General features: G+C 36.3%; 3 protein-coding genes across 6 annotated transcripts; 1 reads left to right on the plus strand and 2 right to left on the minus strand.

Moving 5' to 3' along the window:
* Window positions 1-2,079: 2,079 nt before the first annotated feature.
* LOC125187053 (xyloglucan endotransglucosylase protein 7-like) lies at window positions 2,080-4,637 on the minus strand. Its single transcript, XM_048083564.2, has 5 exons — window positions 4,150-4,637; window positions 3,973-4,040; window positions 3,434-3,674; window positions 3,137-3,330; window positions 2,080-2,592 (listed from the first exon to the last, which is right to left on the minus strand). Exons 1-5 carry the CDS (start codon window positions 4,249-4,251, stop codon window positions 2,196-2,198), a joined length of 1,002 nt encoding a protein of 333 aa, XP_047939521.2. The 5' UTR covers window positions 4,252-4,637; the 3' UTR covers window positions 2,080-2,195.
* Window positions 4,638-4,748: 111 nt separating this feature from the next.
* On the minus strand, window positions 4,749-9,802 carry LOC125187052 (calmodulin-binding protein 60 B-like). 2 transcript variants are annotated; one of them, XM_048083563.2, is made up of 9 exons: window positions 9,577-9,802; window positions 9,227-9,355; window positions 8,639-8,714; window positions 8,225-8,283; window positions 6,908-7,401; window positions 6,455-6,615; window positions 6,170-6,373; window positions 5,803-6,040; window positions 4,749-5,504 (listed from the first exon to the last, which is right to left on the minus strand). In XM_048083563.2, the coding sequence occupies exons 2-9, from the start codon at window positions 9,346-9,348 to the stop codon at window positions 5,002-5,004; spliced, it is 1,857 nt and encodes a 618-aa protein (XP_047939520.1). In that variant the 5' UTR covers window positions 9,349-9,355; window positions 9,577-9,802; the 3' UTR covers window positions 4,749-5,001. The 2 variants fall into 2 exon arrangements, with proteins under 2 accessions (XP_047939520.1, XP_088914117.1); XM_089057991.1 differs by lacking the exons at window positions 8,225-8,283; window positions 8,639-8,714; window positions 9,227-9,355; window positions 9,577-9,802 and adding an exon at window positions 8,090-8,204 and having other exon boundaries at window positions 6,908-7,372.
* A 7,170-nt stretch (window positions 9,803-16,972) lies between these two features.
* On the plus strand, window positions 16,973-23,444 carry LOC125187316 (RAF-like serine/threonine-protein kinase 20). Of its 3 annotated transcripts, XR_007170594.2 has the most exons (10): window positions 16,974-17,342; window positions 17,626-20,134; window positions 20,202-20,306; window positions 20,475-20,627; window positions 21,341-21,504; window positions 21,586-21,733; window positions 22,014-22,136; window positions 22,288-22,375; window positions 22,613-22,945; window positions 23,023-23,444. XR_007170594.2 is itself a non-coding variant. In XM_048083878.2 (9 exons), the coding sequence occupies exons 1-8, from the start codon at window positions 17,753-17,755 to the stop codon at window positions 22,777-22,779; spliced, it is 3,330 nt and encodes a 1,109-aa protein (XP_047939835.1). In that variant the 5' UTR covers window positions 16,973-17,752; the 3' UTR covers window positions 22,780-22,825; window positions 23,023-23,444. The 3 variants fall into 3 exon arrangements, 1 of the variants encoding a protein (XP_047939835.1); XM_048083878.2 differs by having other exon boundaries at window positions 16,973-20,134; window positions 22,613-22,825; XR_007170593.2 differs by having other exon boundaries at window positions 16,974-20,134.
* The last annotated feature ends 1,487 nt before the right edge of the window (window positions 23,445-24,931 follow it).

Consider the following 24,931-nt stretch of genomic DNA (forward strand, 5'->3'; position numbering starts at 1 on the left):
AAAAATGCATATGTATATATTCTTCCATCTACAAAAAATATGTAATATTCGGGTTTTAAGTTTATATATAGTTGGTAGATTTTAGTGGATGTATTCTGATTCATAACCTAAATAGTGTTCAAAATCAAAACACTTGTAGTCCACTAGATCTTGTGATCTAACGATAAGATTAATGTCACGTGTCATCTAATAATGTAGATTATTAGTCTAATAAAGTAACTTAGCTAATAATGTACTCCCTCCGTCCCACTTTAGGAGTCCCGGTTGGAATATTCCATAATTGGTAATAGGTCCCACATTCCATTCACCTTTTTCTACTCACATTTTATTATAAAACTAATATATAAAAGTAGGACCCACATTCCATTTTTTTTTCACCAACTTTCCTTTGTATTTCTTAAAACCCGTGCCGAACTCAACCGGGACTCCTAAAGTGGGACGGAGGGAGTACTATTTTAGTAAAATAATGTATCAATTTAGTCTAATAATGCAGCTCGGTTAGTTATGTTCCATTTTAGGCTAATAATATAGTTTATCAAAACCATTCAATCCAAAGATCCAAGAACTATAATTTGTGTTATGTTTGATACTAAAGAGCTGTGAGGACCCTAATACACCCCAGTATACATAATGTATGTTCTTACTAAAGTTGAAACATAAATTACAATGTGTACCCTAAAAAGAAAGCTGCATACTTTATTGTAAACAAAAAAAAAACTAATTTTTGTGCATCGTACGAGGAGCAAATGTAGTCTCAGAAATTACAAAATATATAATCCAACACAATCGACAACATTCGAATAAAACTAAAGCTTTCAGCGTATGATAAGTCTTAAAGTTGGAAAACCGTGATTGAGTTGAGGTTTTCTGATTTTACGAGGAGACAAATTTCGTACACTTTATATCATATGTGTCCGCCATATTATATAAAAAATTATTAGGGTATGAGAAAATAAAAAAAAAGTAAGCAGATGCGTAAGAATCATGTTTTCCATTATGATATTGCGTTGCGGTTTCAAACATTTCACAAAGTTTGATAATGGCTACAACATCTCATCGAATTCACTTTTTACAATGTTTGGAGTAGGTGAATTTTGCAATGTAACTCGTGTGAGTATTGGACTATTAGTTGGATCCAATTTGCCATTTACAATTTGAATAGTCTTTGAACAGGGCTTTTCCCATGAGGAGCTAGCTAAAGTTGTACTCGACTTACGAAGGGGCAATTCCGAGCCATTATAAGCCTATTTTACTCAGCTGGTTGAAGAAATACTATAATGAAAAGTGTGCGAAAAAGGTTATTTGCGGAGATCTATTATTAGAAAAAAGTAGAGTATTAGTTTTCTAATAAAATACGAGTAATATAATTTAGTTAATTGAATCTAAAATGTAGTATTAAGTAGTATTACCCAACATAGTAAAAAGTAAATAAATTACTTAATCGTGAACCGATGGAAAAGGGAAACTAGAGACATTCAGGGAGCAATTAATTAGTTGGGTATGAAATGAGAAGGAAATATTATTAATAAATTGGATATAGTAGCTAATTTTACTTGTTAACTGACTTTGTGCGCCTACAATTCTTTTTTTGCTTTCACAAACAAAGCGGCTAATTATAATTTGTCTCCTTTCCTGCAATAACAACACCAATATAATTTTTTTCTTTAAAATATACTAGAGTACTTCATAAAGTCTTAATTAATTTACTTATTACTTTTGGTAATATGCTAGATAGATAAAAATAATATTCCATCCATTCCACTTTAAGCGAAACATTTCTTTTTCGACACGAGATTTTATACAGTATTATTTGTGAGTTAAATGGAGAGATAAAATAAAAGAAGGAAAAAATAGAGAGAATGATGTATCCATTTTTAGAAATATGTCATTTAGAGTGAGACATTTTAAAAAGAAATGTGCCAATTAGAATGAGATAGATGTACTAGTACTATTTTAACTTACATTTATTTTAGATGCCAAAATTTGTCAGAGATCCGTCGACAAATCAATACAGTCGGGCATTTTTCACCGGTAAATTTTGACGATAATATGAGTGTTTTTCAAGTTTAGTCAACCATCTAATTTTTTAATATTCAATCATACTATTCAATAACTATTACACAGTGTGAAATGAACAACGCGTCTCCTCCCAATTCTTTTTTTTTTTTTTTTTTGTAATGAAAAATGCAATGAATCTAATTATGCTTGCATTCACGGGCAGGGCCCTTAGGAAACCTCCATCTATCCTTGCAATAATCATAGACCATATGATCCCTTTGCAGCTTCTTCATCCTGGCCCTACTCTGCCTGTCCAGCTCCGTGGTGAGCACTTCCTTTGTGGAGAAGTCGGCGTCCGTGCACGAGGAGGTTCTGGTGAGCCGCGACCAGACGCAGCCGTCTAGGGAGTAATTCCTGTAGGCGGCTGTGAATGGGGCGAGGCTCCAATCGGTCTTCACTAGGCCGTGTTGCGTCGCCCAATCCTCGGCATCCCACAAACTCGAATAAATCCTCATTGGTTGATCTCTAAGGTATGGAACCCCTAAATTCTCTATGTTCTTGAACTCCCTTATAGCAATGTTGTCCACCAACCACCTGATATTTATGTCAATCATTTCATTAATTTATTGTCCAATTATAAGCTAGTTTAAAGAACATGGCAGTATTTATTAGTATTCAATTGAACTTCAAAATTGATCCTTCAAAAATGGTGTTTGCATTTTTAGGTAGTATATTAAATATCTCATATCTGGAACATGCAAAATTTCATTTGAGATGTTTTTTTCCATTTTTACCCCTCAGCCCTAAAAGGGTATAAATGTCTTTCTTCCCTCCTTTAATACAATGACTCTTTGTATTCATGAAATCTTTTACTCTTTAATCGCCCTCTTTAATCTATTCTTTTACTTGAAATCTCAATTCAGATTTCATAAATATAAAGAGTCACCGCAATGTGGGAAGAGAAAGACATTTATACGCTTTTTATGACTGAGGAATAGATAAGGAAAAATGGACTAAAAAAAGTGATATGTTTTTTTTTCCGAGTTTATAAGGACCTAAAATGCAAACATCAATTTCCAAGGAGCAATGTTGAAATTTACTCTTATTATTAAGATAAATAAAGAAGGAAAGTACTTACAAAACGCATTTGGGATTCCAAAGAATGGAATAAGTATGAAAATCTGCAGTTGGATCAAACCAAAGAAAGAATTGCTGCTCCCTCGCACCCTTCCCTTGGCTGAAGATGTTAGTGTGGAGTGTGTACGGATTCCCACTTGAATTCCCCAAAAATTCAAAATCTATCTCATCATGGAAGTCGCCATGTGACGAAAACTGTCACATATATATATATATATAAAAACATTTGTTAATCGAGACCATAAATAAATTATAGCATTGGGTGACAAATTAATGAATTATGCAGTACCTAACTTACATAATAAGTTGTGACTGTGCCTGCTGAGTTGCCTGGGACAAGCTTCATTTGCATGTCCACTTTTCCGAACAACAACTCTCTCCTTGATTGGAAGCCGGAGCCGGATTTCCTGTCGAGGGACAACGTCAGGAGCTCGCCGTCATTCAGCACTTGCGCGCGTTCCTCGCCCCACGACACGATGAAGTGCTGGTTAAACGTTCCATTTCGAGCTTCAACTGTGTTGTCTGATGATTTATTAATGCTGCAAAGTGCACACGTTCATGTTGTTAATTGCCCAATTTGATTAGGCAAATTTTTTCACTAATGTCCCCATCAAAGTTTATTAATCTCCAATTTGAATTTATTACTCACAATTGGAATTTAATCCTGTATGAGTGTGCCTCGTTTAGTCAAGGCTAGGCTTTTTTATTTTGATTCTACTAATATCTACTTACTAGATTATGCAACTAGCTCATCAACTTTTTTTTTACAGGCAAATTAATAGTAGAAATTTAAAGGCCATGAGACACTTTTGTGTCTTCATTTAACGAAATTCATACCTTTTATATGTTGTCCTTTCTTGATTATATTCCGTTGTGAAGATCTTCTGGGAAATAAGTATGTCCAACTGCGAAAATGTTACAACAAAGTTTGAAATATTTCTCGATGACATGAGCATTCATCATCATCAATGCACGTCATATGTATGTATGTTTGATACGAATGCAAATTGGGACCTTGAAGACGAAGATGGCGGAAAAGATGATGAAGGCCAAGTAGGGTAGGAATTGCTTAGTGGAACGAGGAGGTTGGTGTTGGAGATTAATCCTCGGTGGCATAACGTTCGATTTCTTCAAACACGAATTTGCAGTATTCTCGAATTTCAACTAACATTATAACATGAAATATATAATTCACCGTCGATCTTTTTCATGTTGTGTGATTTCATGCATTTTTTTTTTTTTGTTTTGTTTGATGTTTATGTGTTTGTGGTTTGTGCAAGATAGAAAGAAAAGTTTTTAGCCATTAGTATTGTGAGTGACAAAACGATGGTCATCCATTAGTCTTGGATATTGGTGTGTTTGGATCGCTAATATACACTATAGGTTAATTTGTTTTACTACTTTTCACTATTGATGCCTCCTATAACAAATATATGTGTGACAAAATCAATTACTAATTCTTTCCTATTGAGAAAACTATGAATGTGTATAGCACTACTTGTCTTGTTTAATTTGTGTTTTATTTACATATTCATTTATATTTTCTCTAGCACTTGCAAATTAATCCCTCCGTCCGCGATCAAGAGTCTCGGTTGAGTAGACAACAAGCTGTATATCGAATTCAAAGTAAATGAATTTCATGACCAATTATACAGTACATGTTCAACATACATACAAGTGTAAGCAACAATAAACTTACTGTACAGATGACTGTACATAAAATCAACAAACTGTCTTCAAAGTTCTGAGGATTTATAATTCAATACACTCGAGCGAAATTCCACGAATCCTACTGGCATTAACAACGAGTAGCAGTTGTCAGAAGTCGTCTGGTTTGAAAGTTAACTCGAATCTTCTGAAGGAGAGTCATTCATCATCTAACTCCACGATGCGTGCCCTCCTCTCTGCTGCTTTCTTCCTGATAAAGATGCCCCACCTCATTGCAGCCTTGATCTTCAGCCAGCCAGCAACAGCCTTCCCGGAACGGGCTCCATCCTCTCCATAACTGAACCCAGGAGAAGGTGACTGCATGTTATAAGTAGGGAAGCTAAACCCGTCTTCAGGAGCACTGCCGGAGGGGTGGCCTCCCATGCTGAAAAGCTGAAGCAAGTGTTGCATATCTTCGTTTTCCAGCATTTCATGACTTCTCATACGAATTTCATCCTCTGACAAGAAGTCATCAACGCCCTTACTTCGGGAACTAGACCAGTCCTCAAAAGGAGTCAAAGGACCAAGAGCAAGGTTAACTCTGTTATCGTATGTGGCATTTTGGTTTTGGGAATGGTTGACCTGCGGCTGGTGTGGGGTATAAGCGGGCAGTTCAAATGGGGCCTGGGAGGAATATCTGGTGCTCACATTCTCGTTGTACCCTGAAAAATGTTTTGCAGAAATAAGGCATTAGTCATTTCAAATACATCCTCACAAACAAATATTTCCCATGCTGTCTTGGCTTTGACTAAACGGACCGATGCAATATTAAAGTTACCAGCAAGTGAGATCCTGCAACTACATAGACCAACACATACAAGAAACAACAACAAAGGTAAAGACTATTCACACACATTCTAATCAGTTTGTACAGAAGTGCAACACTTTATTGTAGGGGATTTATTGTATAACAAAAAGGCTCACATAAGTTTAAACAGTTTTCAATTAGTTGATGCTCACCTCCAACCATCACACTATGATCTATCGATGTAGATTCAGAGGGAACAGTTGCCAACAATTTCTGTGGAGGAAGTTGGTTATCTAAAGATAGAGAATAGTCAGCTGAACCCAGAGGTAATTCGATTTTGGATGTGTTTGGCTTCTCAGTCTGCATAAAATTTAACAATGATTTTCCATCATACTCTAAAACTTGACTCCAGTTGTCATATGCTTTCTTCAACCAAGTATCCACATAAACCTAAACAAACAATAGTACTTAGTTAATTGCTATAAAATTTGATTGCAGTTTCCCACACAACTGCCTCTAAAACAAAACAATCTCAAGCACATGAGTGTGCATGCTCCAATTGGAAGTGTATTGACCTACCTTCTGGCCATCAGTAAGTGAATCTGCGGGATAATATTGCTCATTAGCAATGAGGCCACTCAGCGCATAGATATTGTTAAAAACAACACCTACGTTTCTTGTATCATCGGGGTAGTACACATAAAGCTTCCCACCCAGGGCACAAGTCTTGGCGTGCTCTATGAGAGCATCCCACATTTTATTTGACATGCCACTACCAAGAATCTGCCAAGAGCCCAACACCAGATATCAGAGTCAAAACAATTGAGAAGCATCGTAACCAAGGTATAGTTTACAAATACTTACTGTCCGCAACTTCTGCGAGTCTTTGACTACAAGCCGCAGGAAGTCTTCCACAGTATATATGTTGGCTTTAGTAAGCCTCTTGTGGAATGATCCATCCTTCCCGATTTTCTCCAATCTCCATACTTCATCATTCAATGCAGGTGGGTAATGCTTCTTGTACACTATATAAATAAGGACATTTCAGTAAATAGCAAAGGATTGGATATACACAAAAGTGCATGAATTTTTATTTTTCTAAAAAAAAGAAAATAATTGTTATTTGTGTATAAAGTATGTCCCATCAATTCTGTTTAGAATATCTTTAATCAAGCTTCCAGGTTTGCATTTATAAGAACTCAACCAGATGTGTAAAACTATCATCGAGCTTTATCATGCTAGTATGACCATTCCCATAATAATGCATCCTAGATAACAATTGAAGGATTATAATGATATGGAGTATTAGGTACATACATTCCCCTCGGTGATCTTTGACGGTAAAAGCTTCTGTTTTCGCTTCCCGGATGCGGAGATCCTGACTATAACCTGATGCAACTTTCAGACCAAGTCTGAACTTCCTGCTCCTTATCCAGCTGGAATTATCTGTAAATGTGAGATCACCTAGTGTTCCCACACCTTCCTTAAGTGTGACTTGTAAATCCCCAGTCAAAAGAGGTCTTTTTCCTTCACGTTCTTTCACAATATGGCTTTCAAATTCTTCCTGACTCCAGCCTTCATCATCTTCATTGTTGAAATCACCTTCCAGCACAAAAATATCCAGCTTTGCAGAAGATTCTGGTCCAGATGGTACAACACGCCCTGTGTCGGCATCTATTAGTACAATATGAATTGCAGCACCCTGCTCCCCTTCTACTTTCCCTCCAGTGAAAAGTGGAAGAGAAAGCCTAGACCTGAAGTGTAACTGCAAGTTTCTTCTATCTGAGCATTCGATTTGTTTAGTTGGCAACCTGAATTTAGAAGTTTCAGAAATAATAAACAAAAAACAGCTGAAATAATGTGGCACGGTAAAGAAACTACTGATGGCCTATTTATAAAATAATGGCACCAAAGTGTGCTAGCTTGATGATACGCTGTATGTTTGTATGCATTTTGATGAGATATTTTCTAGACTTAGATATAGGCATGTGAAGTATGTTGATAGAGCAAAAGAAAAATGGAATCACAAAGTCTTGAAATGTCAAAATCAGAGAAATTGTGAGCAACATACATTAATAATTTTCAGGTAATTTTCCAAACAACAGAGTAACAAGAAAAATGGCATGTTGGTTCCACAAAAAAAGTCAAAATATAATTTGACTAGAGGTGCTCAGTAATAAGGGTTTTGGTTATGTCTCACTCTGTATAAGAGTGAGCAACAAATTAAGTTAATGATTCAGTATCAAATTCTTTGATGTATCATGCAAAGAGCCTGTAAATGTTACAATACTGAAAAATACAGCATATTCTTATGTATAAAAAATCAAAAGTATAAATCATACTTATCTGCTCATTTGATCTGTCTAGACATTAAGGTCTGTGTTAATGTATGCTAACTCCTACTCAGAAGATTCTCTTTCTCATGCTTCTACTACTCTCTTATTAAAGCATACTGAAGAGAGCAGTGCATAGAATGAAGGCATAGGTGAGGTACAATACCAAAATTTACTTTGACGAAAATGCTGCCACAATAACTTTTGACAGGAATACAACGCCACCAGAGTTTCAGACTTTCAGACATTTACAGCATAAATCGATTGGCAGAAAATGAGCTTTATTACATTCAATTTCTACCTTCCATTGATTTGGGCTGGACCCAGCTTAGCCAAAGCTCTTTCAACTTCTTCACTGACCTATAAAAGAAAACGATATGAATAAGGCTAAAGAGACCATGGTCATATACATGGGCATGGTTTAATAATGAGTAATGTATACAAATTATTTCAGTATAGAGAACATCCATAATCTAGAAACTAGTTTTGGTTTCATGTTGGTATTAATTTCATTCCAACATCAAACAAAAAGGAAGAGCGAGAGTGGGTGATGTTTTTTCTTGTCTATATTAGATCTACAAGGACTTTGATTCACATAAAAATAACAATACAAGAACCAAAGGATATAATCCACATTCCAATCATTCTACCTAGAGGAACCAATTGTACAATTCAGTAGAGTTTCACAACAAAATACACATGCATTCATCATTACCACTCTTCGAAGAATCGGTTCCAGAGACGAGCAGAGCTTCTGGAGGCTATCCACCCTAAGAGCCTCCACAATAACACTGCATAAAAGCATGCCGCTTTATCAGAAAATAAAAATTTCCAATTTCCCTCTCACAAGTCAAGTAAACATAGCATTTGAGAAGAAGCGTAATCAAACTTATAGTCAAATGTGTCAACGGACACCCAGCCCATCTGGTTTCCCTCCTACATATTGAAGAATTGAACTAAAGTCTATGTTCTTGTGTTAGACACTACACGAATCAGTTGTGATGATTAGTCGACTTCACAGTGAAATGCTACAAAACATCATGATTTAATAACATAGCGACCGTTGAAACTCCAACCAAATTGCTTCAACATCAGTTTATGCACAACTTGCAAAAGTTCTTCAGCTTCATATGAAGACTACGAAGACCCACCCAGTTGCAATTGCAACAACTAATAACAAGTGAAGTAAGAACTAAGGCTAAGCACGCAAAAGGCAACATAATTTATTTCCATATACAGTTATAAGACTCACAATTAGAAATAATTACACAAAAAAACGATGATTTTAATAAACTCTTTCTACCTAGCTAAAGCAGGTCGCTTTTTATCTGGCTTCTGCTGATCTTCATCTCCCCCACCATCTTCCAAACTCCTCTTTCCTCCCGCTTTCATCGAATTTGTTCTCTCCATATACCTCGTATGCATTTTGGCACTACAAAAACACCAGAAACAAGCACAAATCAATTAGCAACCCATAAAACCAAGAAACATCACAGAATCATAAACGAAGTCAAACAGATCTCAACTCCCCCAAAAATCACAAACCCATATCAATTTTGAGCTCAAAATCCCAGATCCCTCAAACAGATCAATCAACACCAAAATCCATCACCCCCAAATCAAGACACACACTCAATTACAACCAAAACTCACCTACTGAGCTGATTGGAGGCAAAGCCAGATGTGGTTGCTACTCCGTGATTGTATCGAAGACTGGAGCCAAGACCCCCTTTTTTATAGCAACAGTGACAGAGCAAGAAGAGTAGGTCGCTACTTTATCCAGAACTACGGTTTCAAAAATTGAGGATAAAAAAGAAGAAAAGCAAGAGCTTTGGATGTTTTGCCCTTTTGCTATTGATGAGAATAGAAAGCATTGGTGGAAGGTGGGATGTGTACTATATATAGTAGTTTATCGTATTTCCGGCATCTATTTCAAAGGGCTTTCAAGTTCAGGAAAATCACCTACCGTTGGATTTGGAAGATGTGACGTCATCGAATTACGTCAGCATTTTTTGAGAGCTTTGGATTAAGTAGTAGAATTAGCACATTGAGGAAGCTCACAACTTTGCTGTCGTAGAAGGAGATATAAGAAGCTCACAATGAAGCTTACAAATTACTACAACATTGTTGTAGATTATGGGATTAATTATGAGAATTGAGCAACCGTGAATAAAAATCATTGGAAAATTGGATACATTTCTACTAATAATTTTAATTGGAAAAAAAAATGTTAATTTTATTAATTTAAGAAAGAAACAAAAAAATGAGATAAGCAATGTGGTAGATCTGTACATTAGGACTAGTCCACATGGACTTATAAAGATTGTGTACAGAGACTAAAGGCCCAGTGAAGCCCAATATCATACAAAGGTTTCTTGATAACCAATTAACCGCCATTAGGGATGTAAATTGGGCTAACCCACTCGGGTTCGGGCCAATCCACTCGGGTTGTCGGGTTATTTGGGTGCGGGTTGTTCGGACTGTAAATTTTTCGGGTTATAAATTTTCAGCCCTAACCCTAAATCTTCGGGTTTCGAGCTAACTCACGGGCTATTCGGGTCAATAGTAATCTTATATGTACTTTCTATCCAATCCAATATTCTAAAATTATTAAAAGTAGATTGTCGCAAATAGTAAAGTATTATCACAGTGATCAAGAGAAAGAAAATAATAGACATATCGTTTAATTAATATCACATATGAATCTGACTACAATTAAATGGAAATCATGCATTTCATATAACTCTAACTTAATTTGAGAGAGAAAATATAATTACCATATGTTCTTCATATCAAATTTTGTACTATATTTAATATTGATATTACCAAGTATACTTTATATAAGCATATAATCTAAAATTTTAATTATATTTTATATTAAATGCTCAACCCGCGGGCTAACCCGCAAATCACCTAGGCCAGCCCGTATAACCCGCCAATCCGAACGGGTTAGCCCGTGTAGCCCGCTTCTGAATATGGGTTGTGATTTTCTGTCCCTAATCCTATGATTTTACCGGGTAACTCGGGTCGACCCGTAGGTTTCGGGCTAGATTGACATCCCTAACCGCCATACTTAATTTATGGAGTAGCAAGGGTTGTAGTTATAATTATTCTAAATTTAATTTTTATTTTTTGTTATTATTTGATTATAAATTATTATTGTATAAATTTATTTACTGTTATTGGTTGAAAATAACATTAACTTTGAATAAAATTTACTCATATTTTTGCAAATTTATAAATTGCTCTTAAACATCATCAACATATAAATAAATATTTTTTTTAATCAATCTCAATTTTAAAAGTCAAATAATAATAGTAATAAAAAGTTAAAATAATCACGCATGCAACTAAATTGCCATGCAAATTGAAATTTGGACACGTCAGTTTTTATTTGACATGAAACCAACATGAGAAATTCACATATAAGCTCAAAACTATAGATGATTATTTTAGAAACCAAATCTATAAATATATAAAAAAAAGGGACTTTTTGATGATATTTACAAAACCATCATTATGAATATTATAATAAAATAAAATGAAATAAAGACTTCGTAATCATAAATCGTAAATTATATGTAGTTGGTTTAGTTAGGCCTGCTTAACCGGTTCTCCGGTTCTCGGGTACCCGGAATCGGAACCGGAACCGATCGGGTAATCGAAGAACCAGAACCGGATCCGATGAATCGGATTCCGGTTCCGGTACCGGTTCTAATGTTTTCATAAATTCCGGTTCCGGTTCTACCCGGAACCGACCGGTTCTTACCCAGAACCGAATAATATATATTAAATTTAATTTTTTTTTACTAAAATTGAAGTATAGTAATTAACGGTAATTCATTTATTATTATCAAGGTTGGTTTTGATTCTTTAGTATTACTGAATGTATTCCTTTGCTACTTTGATATTGCTTAAAATAAATGCTACTCTTGGTTTGACAATATAATTTTTCAATTTATGTGTTTGGATCATTATTTACCATTATACTTTGAGTGCTTTAAACAAAAATAATTTTAACAGATCATGAAAGCTCTTAGAGGAGTCAAGGTGGAGGTTACTAATTGAGGAAACATGCGAAAGAATATACCGTAATTCTGGTTTGACATCACAGACAACTCATGGGCTAAGTGGAGATAATGTAATTTTTGTTATATATAAGTTAAATCTAGTTTGGTGTCAGATTAAAATTAGGTAAATAATAAACAACTTTTCATTAATTAGTATACTTAAATTAAAATTAAAACTACTAATCGGTTCCGGTTCGAAACCGATACCGGCCGGTTCTTACCCGGTCGGTTCTAAACCGGAACCGGACGGTTCCGAATCCGGTTCCGGTTCCGAGATTCATGAGATTTTGCAACCGGGTACCTGGTCAACCGGACCGGGTTGAACCGGAACCGACCGAACAAGCAGGCCTAGGTTTAGTGGAGTAGTGGAGCACATGAAATCTTCCAAGTATTTCCATGTAATGTTGACGAAAAAGAAGAAACTACATTAAATACTTTTATGTAGGGCAATCGATTTGGTAGCTCAAGATCATTCGGGCCAGAAGGTTAGGTTTTTGCCTTTTTGTCTATGTGAATTTATTTCCAGTTCATTCTCGAGTTTTGATGGAAGTGCTCATGCTTTGATTACTTTTCTCATTGTTTTTCTCTTCTTTGGTGTCTCCATAAATAAATTGGAATAGATTGTTCTTGCTATATGGACACGGACTCATCTCTGGCAATGACAATGTCTATGGAGGGTTACCGTTATACTCTTCAATTTCCGTTGTTTTAGCAATTGGCTGGTAAGTCTTAATCAACCTTACATGGAAGCCAGTTCTGGTTTGGTGCTTAATTATTTTTTTTCTCCGTGCCATCAGTTTCTTTTTTTTACATGGGTACTGTGTTTGGCCTCGACATATGACGGGAGATGCAAAATAATTTTTTTTCTATGCTAAAGGTGGCTATCTTGGTCTGGTTGTTGGACATGGACCAATATTTGGAGCTGGTGTTGATCGAGTTTATGAAAGGTGGCAGAGGGAGTATAGTATTTTTCTATGCACTGTCGTTTATCTTCTACCTGGACGATTCCTTTGCTTATTGCTATGCTCTTCAATTTCCTGATGTCAGATATTTAGGTTCTTCAATTTTCAAGAGAAGGCAGCTCTGGGCTTTCACAGTGTGACAGAGGGAGCATAGTATTTTTTTACTACCTCTTATCTTCTACCTAGAATTTCCCATCCTTATTGTTATTCTCTTTGATATTCAGTCTCTGACAATTGGGTGGGTTCTTCTTTTTCCATATTTGGTGATGAAAGTATCAACATTGAATTTATTTGTTTTGTATAAGTGTTAATAATTTTTTTGTTCGATCTTATTTGTTTTTAGTTAAAAGGTTTTAATCAATATTTACGAGTTAATTTTAATAAATTATTTTTTATTTCATTTTTTTGTTGCATAATTATTTGATATTCTACACATTTTGAAAGAAAATATAATGTGTCGTGCAAGATGAAAAAAAAGTATATGCATAATAAAAGGTAATGTTAATTATACTGTAATTCTATTTTTTATTGGGATAATAGTCATTTCAATAAGTTTGGTAAAATTGTGGTCTGTTTATAAATTTTGAAATTAGAATATTAATGATGAAGTTTCATTTTTTTCAATTGCCCCATTCATATACAAATCAACATCTTTTGTCATTAACTATATTAGTTATAATATTGAATGCATGTACGTTATAATATTGAATGCATGTATGAGGTTATTTGTTTAAATAAATTAAATTCTAATCTTAATATGTATGTACATTGAATTTGAATCTGGTAATCCTTATTACAATATGTATATGAATATTGAATATAATTTTTAAACTTACTATAATCTTTTTGTTCTGTATATAATATGCTCATTTATCAATACTATCATTATATAATAAAATTACTTTTCGCAATTTTTTTACATATATTATACTAAATTCATAAATTTGTACATCACAACTTTATTTTAATAAAAGTAACTATTTTGATCAAATATAGTAATATTGTACATGATATATTTATTATTATATACATTTATAATTTTAGACCCATATAAGGGTATTGTCTATGGGTCATCTTCTATTGTTTATAAGAGCATTCTCATCCGTGCTTTTATCTTGTTCTTAGCTAAGAGCACAACACCCACATCCGTGCTCTTAGCTAAGGACAAGCTCAAGGGTCCCACCATTCTATTATTCAATTTAAATAAAAACATTTCCACAATATTAAAATGCATTAAAAATATCCGAAATACTATTACAAATTACAAAATAATTAAAAATTACATAATTAAAATCCTAAAAATTAAAAATTACACAATTAAAATCCTAAAAATTAAAAATTACACTACTCGTTGCCGAATTTCGCCCAAATGTGATTGATTAGATCTTTTTGTAGCTCAGTGTGGGCTCTTGTATCGCGCATTGTGTGTCTTCTTTCCATCCTCTCGTTCACCGTCGTATGCACACCTCGACGTGGGGGAGACCTCGCGGTTGAGCTTCCGGCTTCATCCTCGTCGTAAAAGTTAGCCGCCATCGGTCCTTCGTCAACTATAATCATGTTGTGCTAGATAATACACGTGTACATGATGTCGGCGATATTCTTAACGTACCAAAGCCGAGAAGGGGACTTCACAATGTTGAATCGGCCTTGAAGGACACCAAAAGCTCTTTCGACGTCTTTCCGAGCAGACTCTTGACGCTGCGCAAAAAGAATTCGTCTTTGCTCTTGTGGATTGCTGAACGATTTCACAAAATTCGACCACCTTGGGTAGATACCATCGGCGAGATAGTAACCCATGTGCTATGCATTTCCGTTGACGGTGAAGTCGATCGCCGGTGCTACACCATTCAAAACATCATCGAAGAGTGGTGAAGAATATAACACGTTCAAGTCGTTGTTGGATCCGGCAACACCGAAATATGCGTGCCAAATCCATAGGCGGTAGTCGGCGACCGCTTCAAGGATAAGCGTTGGGCCGCCACCTTTGTGCCCGCTTAAGTGTTGCCCCCTCCAAGCAGTCGGGCAATTCTTCCACTTCCAATGCATGCAGTCAATGCTGCCTAGCATACCGGGAAAACCGTGGACTGTTTCGTGAAGACGAAGCAACCGTTGACAATCGTCGGTGGTGGGTGCCCGAAGGAATTCCTCTCCGAAAGCAGAACGAACGCCGTCGCAAAAACTCTTGAGGCATAGGATTCCAGTTGACTCACCGACATGCAAATACTCGTCGAAGAGGTCAGCCATTTGCCCAGTAGCAAGTTGTCGGATGGCACAAGTACACTTTTGCAATGCCGTGAGACTTTGCCGACCGGTTGCATCTGCACCTTCTTGAAAGTATTCAACGCGGGTGGACAATGTGTTGACAATACGCATAAACAACCGTTTTGATATGCGAAAACGGCGCCGAAAGTAATCTTCTCGATACCGCTGCTGGTCGGAAAAATAGTCGGCAACGGGCCTTTCATGGGCTCCCTCTCGATCACGGGGGATGTAGCGACGTTTTGCTCTAGTTGGTTGAGGAGGAGGGGCGGGGGTATTGGCGGCGACATAGGCTTCATAGGCGGCACGATATTGTTCATAATATTCTTGTTCTTCGCGCTCCGCTTTCGCAATGAGATTGGTGAAATCCATTTTTGAATTTTTTAGAGAGAGTTTGGGTGAGAGAGGAAGATGTAGATGATTTAGTATGAAAAAGTATGAATGGGAGATAATTTGATGTGAAAAGTGGATGATGAATGTGTGTATTTATAGATGATTTTGGGATAAAAAAAAATAAAAAATTCACAAAAATCCAAAAAAAACGTCTATAAACGGCTCTATTTTTTTGGGAATCCAAATTTTTATTTTTTTTTATTTTTTGGTATTATTTTGAATTAATTATGAATTTAAAAAATAAAAAATAAAAATCGAATTTGCTAACGGCATAGCCGTTGGCCAATAAAAACACGCCACGTATGACTGCTCAGCGGCACGGACGTGCTCTTAGCTAAGAGCAGCGCCGTGCCGCTGTAGCGGCGGACGGACGAACTCTGTCCAGCGGCACGGACGGACAAGGCGACGGACAAGCACCGCTGCGGATGCTCTAACATTCTAATCCAAAATCAAGACCAAATCTCCACCCTTCAATTTTAAAGTGAGTGGATGAGATTGAACCTTACGAATTTCAATAAGTAGTAGACAAAATATCAACAAAAGGGTAATATCGTCATTATGTTATCATATGATAATTTTCGTGAATGTTTTTTTATATCAACATAGTATATAACAAATATCAACAATATGACATAAGAATATCAACACTAGTACAAGAAAATATCAACATATATTTATTGAGATTTTTACATGGTTTTACTGAGATTTTATATGCATCATATTGAAATTTTTTGATATATTTGTTGATAAAAATCTGGTTATCAAGATTTACGAAAACTAAAATAAAATATATCAAATTTCATCATCCGAACGTCGTCGAAACATATGCAGTTGAGATCTCGTTTGAATCCTTATAAAATTATCTTTAATTTGATATATTTTTTGCGAAAAAAAAATTTAAATCGAGAGATACGTAAATTTAAAGTTTTAAGATAATTTTAATGAGAGAGAATTGACATTAATACCCTCTAATTTTATTTATTAATTTTTTTAATTAAAAATCCATGTGACATTATTTCAACCACCGGATCTTCTAATCTACTAATATTTAAGAATGAGATTGCTAATTAATTAACAATTAATCACTCCCCCATTGTTTAATATTAAAAAATATTTTATAATCTGATATAAATAATATGCGCGGTGTATAGCACGGGTGTAATCATAGTTTAAAATAAAATTGATGGTGTTTTAGACGAAGACCCTAAACTAAATAATCAGATTTTTGATTAAGTTTCCTAGAAAATAGGAACAGAATTAGGAAGTAATTATAGGTAGGCTTCATTTAAGAATATGCTGTTAGTCAGCAGATAAATTGATGCCTATTTCCCAATAACTAGAAACCGCCACGTGTCCACAAACCTGGCAACTTCACCATCCCCAAACTCCAAAGCATTCCTCCCTCTCTCTCTCTCTCTCCACAGGTCCTCTCTCTCTCGTCATTTCATCACCATAATTTGATCCCTTTTTCCCATACACATATTTGCATGAATTAGGGATTATAATTATATATATCGCCGGACAACTACCTCTCAGTCAGTTATTTTTTTTCCTTGTCCGTTTTTTTTATGAGAGAGAGCGCACTATTTTATTATTTTACATTATTAGTTTTTGATCGAAGGAGGGTTGCGAGAGATCCACAAGGTTTGGGGGATTTTCTGGGGTTTTCATGAATTTTGGGTTTTGAGAAAAAAAAATTCAGGGCTCCGGTGTTGTTGGAATCCCCTGTTATCAGGTAATCTGATGTTTGTGTATTTTCGATTTCATGCGTATCCGAATCTGGATTTGTTAGGTTTAATTGGAAAGCTCAATTATTTGGCTGAAAAGTTTGTTATTTTGGGATGAATCGGTGTGAAAGTGCGGATTTTGGTGTTGCTTTTGGCTATTGAATTTTCAAATGGTTTAAATCTCTTCGCAACTCATTCAATGTTAAAATTTGTCCTTTTTTGATAAATTCTTGTTACAAACCATCTGGCTGTTTAATGCATGAATTGTGGACCTTAAACGGATGCTTTAAGATTGGGATTGGGAACGGAGGAGTGTTTTGACACACACATGGGTGAATTCAATGTGTATAATTGAAGAGGTGGAGAATCTGAGCGAAGTAGAATTTGAGACTATCAACAAGTGCCAGCCTTCTCCTTGATGGATAGCCTTAAAATGGCCCCGGCAAGCGTCCCAAGCGCTGAGGAGAGTCAGCGTGTTAAATTCTTATGTAGTTTCAGTGGTAGTATACTGCCTCGCCCCCAAGATGGGAAGCTTAGATATGTTGGAGGTGAGACTCGGATTGTGAGTGTTCCGCGTGATATAACTTATGAAGACCTCATGGGGAAGATGAGAGAGCTCTACGAGGGTGTAACTGTTCTGAAATACCAGCAGCCGGATGAGGATCTTGATGCTCTTGTATCTGTTGTAAACGACGATGATGTCACTAATATGATGGAGGAGTATGATAAGTTGGGATCTGCCGATGGGTTTACTAGGCTGAGGATATTTTTGTTTGCTAATCCTGATCAAGATGGTTCTTTGCATTTTGGAGATGGAGATGAAAGGGACAATGAGAGGAGGTATGTGGACGCCTTAAATAGCCTTAATGAGTCTCCTGACAGGAAGCCACTTGGTGAGTCGTTGCTAGTTGGATCATTAGATGACGTCCAAGCTGCTGAGCAATACTTTACCCAGATGAATCTAGAGGGCAGCGTCCACGGCCAGAGAAACATGGAATTGCCGATGGCTCAGATGAATCTGCGGCATCTGACAATTCCTCACCTAGGCTCAGGGCAGCCCCAGCAAGCAGTTAATCAACGGTATAATGAAATGGAGGCTCCATGGAGTCCTGCGTACTACTCTCCTCGACAACCTATAGATCAGAGACCAGTTGCTGAAATTCCGACTTCACCTTCATCAACTCGTTATCGAACACCATATGGGGAATTTGATAGAGTACCTGAGGATTATAACCGACCTCCAATCAGTAATCATTCTATTTACGAGCAACAGCCACAATATGCAGACAATGTGGTGCTGATTCCACCTGGCTCTGTGGGCAACATGCTCCAAGGGTCCAATGTCTATGACGGAAACAGTGTTTGTGACCATTGCCGGGTGCCATTTCAAAGAAATCAAGTTTTTCACGATTCTTCTTGGAAGCCTGGTGAGCAGTCGCATCTAGAGCCACCAAACGTTGGAAATGGATATCTTCAGGTCCCTAATTCTTGTTCCGAGTGCCCTCGACACCGAGACGTATACATGTTGAATTCGGATGGAAACCTGAACCCTCCATACTACAGCAGGGATCCTAACGATCCCCGATCAATGTATTCTGAAACCCATGGTCATGAAAGAGGATGGGTTTCGCCGCATCTGTCAAATCCTTGGACTGAGGAACTGAGACCACAGCAATCTTTATCTGTGTCTGGAAGGTTAGCTGAAAGTTATATTGTGGACAATGGGATGAATGTTCCACTCGGGCATGGTAATGTATGTGATGGACACCATGTGCAATCACACTACATCCATCATGATGATCAACGCTATGCTCGTCCTGGAGTTGACTATGGCAGTCAAGGATTTCAGGATCCATCGGCAGCAACTGGATCACAGCTTCATTTACAGTCTTCGGAGGAGCGTGGTGTTCGCTTCGGGAATGCTCCCTATGCATATGGAGCTGATAATGTATACCAGGTTCCTCATGGCCATATTCCTTCACAACCTCTGTGGAGAAATGTTCATAGCCCATTGCAGGGCAGTCCCGCTTATGAAACACCTTCTTCTCAGCTAGTTAATGGCTCTGTTCCCATGGGCTTCATTCGTGGTGCTATGGAGGCAAGTCCCAGGGTGAGAACTGGTTTAGAGAATCAGAGTCCCTGGGCGGAGTCATCGCAGAAAGTTGTGGCTTATGATGGTTCTCTCATGTCAGACTTTCCTCATGTCCGGCCTGTGAAATTTCCTCCTCACGCCTACACTTTGGAGAATCACCATTCATCTCATATGGAACCTGTCCAATCAGCACCTGCGTTGACTACACTAGCTACTTCTAAAGATCCATTTCCAAAGTCTGATCCGGTCTTACTAGTTGATGATGCATCAGTGACTATGAATGTTGCTGCTTCTGGGATAGATCTCTGGAGTGGCTGTGAAACTAATAAACCAGCTATCATTAATGAGAATGATGCATATGATGGGAGCAAAGAGAAAACTAATGGAGCAGTGGCCAAAGATTCATGTGTTCGAGCATCCATTGAGAGGAAGTCAGATGCTTTAGCATCATCCGCTGTCATAAGTTCTGATGTTCCAAAATTTGCTATTGAAAATGGTGATGCTTTAAATGGCGACGAAACTAAAGCTGGTGCTCCTGAGCAGCAAGATGACAGATTAGAATTCTTGCCCGAGTTGATTGAATCTGTGAAGGAGGCAGCTTTACTGAGTTTGAAGGAGGTGAAAGCTAAAGTTCAAGAAGACTCTGATTTGGGCAGTGCGCATGATGCTGATACAAAGGATGATGCTCAAAACCACAAAGATGGAGTGGTATGGATCAAGTATACAAATGCTAGTGCATTCATGGTTGTCCTTAAATAACATTGTTGTTTTATAGGATGGCAACATGGAGTTGGAGGTAGATTCTGAAAATGACAATTTAGACCGCTCCAAGATAGAGTTGACAAAAGCTGAGGCAGAAGCACTTGATCGAGGATTGCAGGTTCTCATCTCTGTACTTGATTTTATGCTCATTACATCTGCTATTGTTTGTTTTTTTCCTGCCAATTGCGTATTTATATGCTATTTGAAAATTGCTTTCTTCATCAAAGACATCTGCATATTTAATCGATAACTGCCCTCTGATGTGCCACCTTCGCTAACTTTATAGACAATAAGAAATGAAGATCTGGAGGAAATTCGGGAATTAGGTTCTGGAACTTATGGTGCTGTATACCATGGGAAATGGAAAGGATCAGATGTAGCAATAAAAAGAATAAAAGCCAGCTGCTTTACTGGAAGACCATCTGAAAGGGAACGTCTGGTATGGCTTTTGACTTAATTACATTGTCAAAATGGTCTTTTCCTTTATAAGTCATGCATATTCATTTAGTAATCTTGTGCTGGTAACAGAATCTATTCCTATTTCTCCTTTGCATGCAAAAGAGATTTTGGTTGCCACTAATTGCCTCTGTTTTTTGGTTGAGGATGAGTGGTTTGGAAATAATAACACAAATTTTGTGTTTTGTTGTGAAGTTAATGTCAATGAATCCAAGCCAATTGTGATGCATGTTATATGCCATGAGAGTGAGACTCATAGGGTTTAAGCAAGTTGTCAATGCCTGTGACTGTGAGATATACTAGATCATTAGTTGACTAGAAAAGGCAACACATCTTCGAGAACTTTTCTTGGATGACAGTTTTTTAGTCCTCTGTACTGAGCATTTTACTTTCTGTTGGACAGTTATGATTGGCTCTTTATTCATTCATTAATTCAGTTATTTGAAGTTCCATGTGATGTTAGCAAACACTTGCTTGCATTAGTTAGCAAGTCAGCTGGAGTTATACTCAATTTTGTCAGTTCCTGTTGTGAAAAATGGATCTCGTGTTTTTCTGATGTATAATTTTTGTGGTTATGTATTTTGAACGTGTGGTGTGTGCTTAATTGGATCTCACTCTCCCCCACCCAGCCAACACCTCTTGGGTTCATTCATTACATTTCACATTGAACTCTGATTTCACCTACTTGATGCGTAGATTGCTGATTTCTGGAAGGAAGCTCTGATACTTAGTTCATTGCACCATCCAAATGTTGTCTCTTTCTATGGGGTGGTTCGTGATGGCCCTGATGGATCTTTAGCAACTGTAACTGAATTCATGGTTAATGGATCTTTGAAACAATTTCTTCAAAAAAAGGACAGGTATGGTACTTTACTGATTGGCCTGCACATTCTCATCAAGTGTTTACGTATGTGACTCTGTTTTGATTAACTTTTGAGCAGAACAATTGATAGACGTAAGAGACTCATAATTGCAATGGATGCTGCATTTGGCATGGAGTACTTGCACGGAAAAAATATTGTTCATTTTGACCTTAAATGTGAAAATCTGTTGGTGAACATGAGAGACCCACATCGTCCAGTGTGCAAGGTAGGTTCATTGACTTACCAAAAATTCCTGAAATTCTTTTTTGTCCATCACCATCTACTGCGTTTCGTGGCTCATTGTGGTTCAGAAGTTGAATAAAAACTCTGGGAAGACCTTTTGGATTATGCACGATGACAAGTATTGTTCATGAGTTTATGCTAATGTGACTTTGTTTGGACAAAATCCAAACTATTTTGTTGCTTTCCTTTTGGGTAGCTTAGTGGTTCTTTATGTGGATAATTTTTTTGAGAGCTGATTTTGTTCTTTTTGAATTTGAATTTAGATTGGCGACCTGGGCTTATCGAAGGTAAAACAGCATACTTTAGTGTCGGGAGGTGTTCGTGGCACATTACCATGGATGGCACCTGAACTCCTGAGTGGAAAGAGTCATATGGTGACAGAAAAGGTAATGATGGTCCAATCTCAGTCCCCCCAATCAAAAAAAAAGGAACAAGAAAGAATACTCCAACGGAAAAGAAGAAGACACCAACTTATATTGGAAGGGGAAACTATATCCAGTGTCACTGACTGCTAATTTATCTGTTTTCCCATGACAGATTGATGTTTACTCATTTGGGATTGTCATGTGGGAACTGCTTACGGGTGATGAGCCATATACGGATATGCACTGTGCTTCTATAATTGGTATGCAATTAATAATTTAGCAACCCCTTTCTTGAAATGCGTTTTTCTAATTGCCATGAATGCATAGATAGAACATTTTTGTTTATTTGTTCTTACGAATTAAAAAGTACTACATGCCTCTGTAGTCTATACGATCTGGCATTCTAGTTGTGTGGTATGTATCAAGTTGGTGCGTCTATATTAAACGTTTAACAACAGCAATTAGTTTTGTGAATGAGTTCTCTTTGTGGTTTGTAGGTGGGATTGTGAACAACACGTTGCGCCCACAAACACCTACATGGTGTGACCCGGAATGGAAGTTGTTGATGGAAACTTGCTGGGGTTCAGAACCAGCGGAGAGGCCATCGTTCTCAGAAATAGCTCAGAAGTTAAGAAATATGGCTGCAGCAATGAATCTGAAATGATGCTTTCACTGAAGAGAATTTTTAGACTTTTTGTGGGAGTACAAAGGTGTAAAGAGAAGCGTATACCTCCTAAAAATAATCCATATTATATTACCCTCTTCGTCCATGAAATGCAATAATATTAGTCTTTTGTTTGATGGAGCTTTTAAACACGCCTTCAGACGTTGTAAGTGCTTCGATTTTATGATTGACTCCGAAAATGTTAGAGATGCTATAATAAATTTTTGCTTTTTTTGGTTTCAGGCAGCTGGCTAATACTCTGTTTGGAAGATGGTTGGGTGTGGATGATGCTTCTCCTCTTCTTCTACCAGAGATGTGTAAATATATTTAAGCAATATGGAGTTTTACTTTCCCGTTTAATCCTCACCTTATCGTGTAAATTTCCACATTAGTGTAAATTCAACACCCGATTATCGTCTTTGGTGCTCATCTTCTCGAAAGTTTTGGTACGTAGAAGTTGGCACGTTGCCAGAGAGTGATTTGTTGGTTAATAAATTTTGTAGGAAGCCTTCTGGTGGCTTAGGAGATGGAGATACTATACTCTTTTTCAAATAGGATTAGGAATGTTATGTGAAAGCTATTTATATTCCATTACATTTCTGGATGTCATATGTCAAGACTCTGTTTTTCGATTAAAATTGAATGAGGAATGATTTATTTTCTTAGTTTGTCTCGTTTTATATTCGGACTAAAAAAATGTGTAAGATTGTCAGACGGTTGATATATTGATCATTTTTTCTTCTAAATGTATCAAATATGTAAGCTTTACACAAATATTTAACTCTTTATCTGAAAATTGAAAAATAAATAAAATTAAAATTGTAGGAGAGAAACTATTTCTATAAGGATAGTACATTGAGGTACAAATGCCAATAATTGGTGCAGTAAAATGATAAGGCCAAGTCTTTCTTGAATACCAAAAAGAGATGGATTTGGTGAGACAATGGGTTTGACGATAAATATGTCTTAATTAATTAAAGATAACTTGCAGTTTGCGGGACTGGGACACTAATTGAGATAGTATTTAAAATACAAAAAGTGTGCTTATGATAGTGAAAGTGTGACTAACTTAGGGATTAATTAATCAATTAGGGTCTTCTCCAACGAATTATATTTGTGACGTTTTCTAAAAGATGCATGTTACATAATTGTGGCCTGTTTATTTGTCAACGCTAGTATTATGAGAGGGTATTATCTTTTAGGACTTTTAGGGTTTTTTTATATATTATTGCATGAAAAATCCTAGACTAAAAACCTTGATTTAGTTGAGTTCATGCCAATCATCAAGCAAGAAATTATGTCAAGACTCTAAGTCAAGATTCTTGAAGTGTGAAAGAAACAAGATAATTAGAGAAAATAAAAACTACTAGTGCAATTAATTCCATGGTGAATTTTTTCTCTAATAGTATTCTCATAATTTTAGAAAAAAATGTAATTGTAACTAAAACTACAATTATGTATCTCATTTATCATATTGGATAACAGATATATTTTTATCAAAAAGCTAATTAATTAAACCCAAAGCCTATTGTGGCTACCAATTAAGTGGCACACAACAAATCGGTTGAGCCACTTTATTATAAAAATGATTACAATATCATTTAGTCTTCAAAGTACAACTTAAAGTAGCAATGATAATCTGAAGTGATCTGGCCATATTGATATGGTAATAATTTACATGCATGACCATTAGCATATAAATGCATAAATATAAATAAAATTAAACTTTATACAGAAAATCCTGTTAAAATATACCAATAATACAGCACCATAAATGGGGAGTAGAAAACTAATGAAGCAATTAACCATATTACATGAATCTAATGATTCATGAAAGCTAGGAAGGTATATAATTTAATTAGAATACGAACGGAGTAATAAAAATAGCTATGAAAAAACATATAACTAAGTACAAATTAATTTGTATATAAGTATAATTAAAGTTGTATCAGTAGGTAAAATTATATTTTTATCAGAAACTTTTGGTAGCTGCATCTACAAAAATTCATGGACACTAACTAGTCGACAGAATTTGGAAATTTATATGGTTGGTCAGTATTTTAATATGGAAGGACCGATAGTTCTCTACAACATGTCAATAGTATGCGCCTTTAATAAAATAAAATGAAGCATTTAAAATATAACAATAAAT

Source organism: Salvia hispanica, chromosome 5 (assembly GCF_029641045.1).
Source record: "Salvia hispanica isolate PSC_SH4W2 chromosome 5, Shi_PSC_v1, whole genome shotgun sequence".
NCBI lineage: Eukaryota > Viridiplantae > Streptophyta > Magnoliopsida > Lamiales > Lamiaceae > Salvia > Salvia hispanica.